The 4,880-nt window shown below is 41.0% G+C and overlaps 1 protein-coding gene across 2 annotated transcripts; it reads left to right on the forward strand.

Annotated features, from left to right (window-relative positions):
- The first annotated feature begins 377 nt into the window (after nucleotides 1–377).
- LOC122879046 (diablo homolog, mitochondrial-like) lies at nucleotides 378–4,003 on the forward strand. 2 transcript variants are annotated; one of them, XM_044202692.1, is made up of 6 exons: nucleotides 378–527; nucleotides 1,209–1,341; nucleotides 1,472–1,594; nucleotides 2,594–2,704; nucleotides 2,877–2,973; nucleotides 3,352–4,003. In XM_044202692.1, the coding sequence occupies exons 1-6, from the start codon at nucleotides 484–486 to the stop codon at nucleotides 3,558–3,560; spliced, it is 717 nt and encodes a 238-aa protein (XP_044058627.1). In that variant the 5' UTR covers nucleotides 378–483; the 3' UTR covers nucleotides 3,561–4,003. The 2 variants fall into 2 exon arrangements, with proteins under 2 accessions (XP_044058627.1, XP_044058628.1); XM_044202693.1 differs by lacking the exon at nucleotides 378–527 and adding an exon at nucleotides 590–1,089.
- Nucleotides 4,004–4,880: the final 877 nt, after the last annotated feature.

Here is a 4,880-nt window from a genome sequence, read left to right on the forward strand (position 1 = left end):
CAGCTGTCCTCTCACCTGGTCAGTAGTCAGGCACACAGCAGAGGTTACAGGCAGGGGAGGGGGGGAGTCATCAGTCTGAAGAGGGCCGTTAGCCTGAGAGCCAGTTGAAGGGGGAGTAGGACTCTCCCTGGAAGATGGAGGAGGGGGGAGCAGTGGACTCAGAGGAGCTTGAAGGCCGACAGCAGCTGAGTTAGAGGGGGGATGAGCAGGAGCTGTTGTGTCGAATCTGTTAAAGAACAGATTAAGTTCGTTGGCCCTGTCCAAGCTACCTTCAACTCCTCCGCTGCCAGTCGGTCTGAAGCCAGTGATGCTCCTCATGCCGCTCCAGACCTCTCTCATGTTGTTCTGGAGAAGAAGATTGTTGAGCACAGGATAATGTTGCTGTTTTCACCACGAGGGGGCAACAGTGTTCAGTCTGTGACTGCTTCACAGCAGGGGAACCTTTGCTCAGTGACGGCGAACACTTTATTGTGACGGACCAACATGGCCGCGCTGAGGAGGGTAACAAACTGCCTCAGTCTCCTCAGGTAGGTTGTGTATTACAGTTAGAGAACGTTAAACGGGTTAAGTTTGTAATTTAATTTATACACGTTGTACTAAATTAATGGTCTCTTAAAATGAAATTTGTCCGTCGACGTTTAATGTAGGAAAATAAGAATATTTTACGTCATAACAGTTCTAGCAACAACCGGAAGTTATCGGATCACACGTTAAACTTGTTTATGGAATGACGCCTACATGGAAAAGTGGCTGATGGTATGCACTGGTGGTTCAGCGGCAGGCCGGCCTGTCCCTAGAGTGGTATGCCGCAGCTGGTGCCGTTTGAAAGTGTTAGGCCACTGTAACACCAATTCAAAAGACGTTCTGTCGTAAATGTCGTTTATTGACAATGTGTGTATATTACACATACACACATATGCCGCTGGATCAGGAGTGGTATGCCGGGAGAAAACGGCTTATGCCGCTTAACCACTAGTGGCATACCATCAGCCACTTTTCGACCTCGGCGCTACTGTGTGTTTCGCTTCCTTAAATTAGCACTGACGTGTTTTCGGCTCTCTTTGTACTGCGTCATACAGAAATGACTCGGTAAAAAATAGTAAATGACAGCAATGTTAAAAAATACTTCAGAACTTAGCGTTAATTGTAAACAACTTAAATTTAACGGGATATGTTTTAAAGTGAAACAGGTAATTTGTTTTGTTCAGGAGTTCTGCTCGCGTCCTGCTCAGCAGTAGAAACCCTGCAGTCCATAAACCGTGGAAATGGACAAATATTCTGTACACAAGTGTAGCGTCTTTAACCGTCGGCGGTGGGCTGTGTGCTATACCTTTCAAACAGGTGAGTCTGTCACCTACCAGAGATAGACGCATAAAAAATACAGCAGTCATTTACAGTAAATAACTTACAGTATACACTTACCTTGTGAGGTTTTTTTTTTTTTATTTACTCCATTTCCCCTCTGTTGCAGGTTGAAAACCTCTCTCACGACTCTCTGATCAGACGAGCAGCCTCTCTGGTAACAGACAGTTCAAGCACTTTTCTCTCTCAGACCACCTTGGCTCTCATAGATGCCATCACAGAGTACTCAAAAGTAAGTTTTGATCTTGTCATAAACATTTTTTCTATATCGTAGGATTGTCTGATTTAGTTTCAGTTTTTCATAAAAAGCAACAATGAACAATAACATGCAAGTCAAATTGTTTCTGTAAATTGTAAACAAGAATACAATAATGCAAGGGTGCAGAGTGCAAAGAGTGCTGGAATACATATTGAATGACCAATGTAATAGGTTACTTTCTGTACATGAAGTAAGGGTTATGTACAGCATATACATACAGTATATACATGTCTATATACAGTATATACAGCGTGCTTAGATTTTTATTTGACAATAATGATATGTACATGTTAAACTGTATAAAATATATAATTTGTAGGTACAGTGGAGGTTTTAGTGTTACAGGGTTATTGCACAGGGATTGTTTTCTGACATTATATGAACATTATAAAACTGAGCTCCTTCAGTTGTTTTTTTCCCTCAGTCTATCTTGAAATAGGCCTGGGATAAAAACAGCAGGTCGGGTGTGCAAGGTATAGAGTTGTCAATGGCCAGATGCAGCATGATGTAGAGACAAGCCAATGGCAGTGTCTTCAGATTTGTATACAAACTGTAGTGGATTTTGTTAAGTTTGGCCACAAACCTTTAAAGATCAATTAAGCCAAAGCACACAAAAACATACCCTTTTTTCCACTTACCTTAGTGAAAGACATGCAGACAGTTGCAGTTTGATTTTGAGTTCAAGATCTCTGTGACGTCTGCTGCCACTTCAATACAACAGAGGTGAATGGCATTTCATTTGAGGTACTCAAAGCATCAAAATACATTTCTTTCCAGAAACACTGCCCTGGCTAGTGGTAGGGATAATCTAGAGACCTCTACAGACCAGTTTTCTCCCTGAATTTATCAACTATAATAGTTTGAAAAGTGTCCATACTGCTCCATAATCCTCCTCTGTGCTACTCTGCCTCCATAGTTGGCCATTGATTTTTAAATGTAAACTGTGTATGTCCTCTCTCTGTTTGCAAACAGGCTGTGCACACACTAATTGCACTCCAAAGACGATATTTGGAATCACTTGGAAAACTGACTCAAGCAGAAGAGAATACAATCTGGCAGGTGATCATAAGCCAGCGTGCAGAGGTTAGTTTATGTTGTCCTCTTCAAAACTAGCCTGAGAAGAGCATTCAGTTTTTCTGTTTATGGATTGCTGCATCATAAATATGACAGCAGACTTGCAAACCCCCAAAAAAACAAGCAGGTGTAGAGCTGTTTGAGTCTGGCTTGGGTTTTATAATTCTCTCTGTCCTGACAGGTTAGTGACAGACAAGATGAATGCAAACGTTTTGAGTCAACCTGGGTCAACGCAGTCAAGCTGTGTGAAAGGGCAGCAGAGGCAGCATACACCTCAGGTGTGTAAAAGAAACTGTCTGAGTGTAATTATGTGGCTTTGTGATTGCATAGTTGGGATGTCATGGTTGAAGTGTTGAGGCAGGTTTTCTCTTGAATGATCAATAAAAGCGTTTAGCTGTGAATCATCTTCCCAAAGCTTTGTATGTTGTTGTCTGTGCCTGTTCCTATTCAGCAGCTGTCAGTGTTACACTTTGGACAATGTATGGATCATTTGCTGTCACTCAGTAGGGCTTTGTGTAAAACAAAATGGAGATGATGGACAGGAGTGCCTTCTTAATGACCACACCTAATGTCTGAACTTGAGGCGGTGTTATGTAAACCTTTGAACATTTTTCAGCAATTTGACGGAGTGTGTGTTTGCATCTGTGTGTGTCCAGGAGCTGAACATGCGTCCATCACAGTGAGGATGAACATTCAGGTGGCCCAGTCGCAGGTGGAGGAGGCACAGAAACAGTCAGTGGATGCAGATAAGAAGTTGGCCGAGATTAAAGCAATGGAGGTTGAAAGGGTGGCACAATATGCTGCCTCCTTACAGAATAATAATGATGAGGAAGAGGTGCCTGATGCTTATCTAAGAGAAGACTAAGACAAATAACCAGAGGTGTCAGAAAATAGAAAAAGGGTTAAAAAAAGCATTAAAAAAAGGTTTATTTGCTTTTTAAAGTAACTAATAACTTTTTATCCATCCTATTATGTCTTCTTTCTTTTTGAACATGTTTGGCTCTGTGATTTCTCACGTCTCATTTGTTGTAGATTGTGCTCAAATCTATGTGCTTACATCTGCACATAAACTGCAATGCTGAAAAAGTGAATCACAAAAAATGAGGACAACGTCTCCATAATTCAGCACCTCCTTTTGAATGTTTGGTCATTTAAGACAATTTATTTGAATAATGATTATCAACTGCTTCTGCAGCATATTGTTTTCTCTCCTCCGTTTATTGTATTGTGATTGGACAAGCATCAGATTTTGGCGTTACATTTTGTCAAAATTCATTGTAATAAAGACAACACGGTATAAAAACATAACTGTTTATTTTTTGGTCTTCACTTGTTGCAATAGCACCAGAAAATGAAATATAGCATTTCATTTCGTGTTTTCTAGATATGTATTTTGTTTACGTAAGTGACTAGTGGATTAGATTCAGTGTTGTGTTGCAAGGGCTTGTTTTTGTAACACAGCGTTGATCCACATGACTGAAAAACATTTAACCAGTGCTGAAAATAGAGGCAAAACAATGTGTCCACTTCATATTGTTGCCAAAGGATGAGAGTTGTTTGTAACCAGCATTTGCCAGATTTGTTCTGACTTTATAGTTGGTGTGAACGGATGTTAGAGGTGTCTGTGCCAACTATGTGAACAGAATGTCCCCTGTGGTCATCTAGGGAGATATTATGTTTGCTAAAGTGACCAGAAGCTACTTCGTAAATACTGTAAAACCAAGAGACACCACACAATTGGCTGACTAACACTGTCTTTGTGAACCAATCAGCTGGTGGTGCCACGTTTTATGTGTTATTCTGTAGTATTGTTGTAAGAATATGCCATCCGCACATTTCAATCTGCAAATGAATTAATTTCCCACTGATTCCCTCTCATGTACCTCTGAGAACATTTTTAAGGCAGTGTTGCTTTACTTGTTATTTGTATCTCTTTCACTCAACAACTCTGCCTTCACTGCAAATTACCCATGTCCTGACTCTCTCCTGCAGAGCTTTTAGGCCATTTCTCAACTCCCCCCTGTCATCACTTCATCTACAGCGTCACCTCTTTCCACACTGTCACAGAACACAAAAAAAGTGTGGGTAGGTGGTCAAACTTGTAAATAAGATGAATGCAAACTGACGTCTTGCACATATGTAGGAATTCACAGGGTGCAACTTTTGACCAATGTCCCAGAACAAC

This window comes from Siniperca chuatsi, linkage group LG7 (genome assembly GCF_020085105.1).
Source record: "Siniperca chuatsi isolate FFG_IHB_CAS linkage group LG7, ASM2008510v1, whole genome shotgun sequence".
Classification (NCBI taxonomy): Eukaryota; Metazoa; Chordata; class Actinopteri; order Centrarchiformes; family Sinipercidae; genus Siniperca; species Siniperca chuatsi.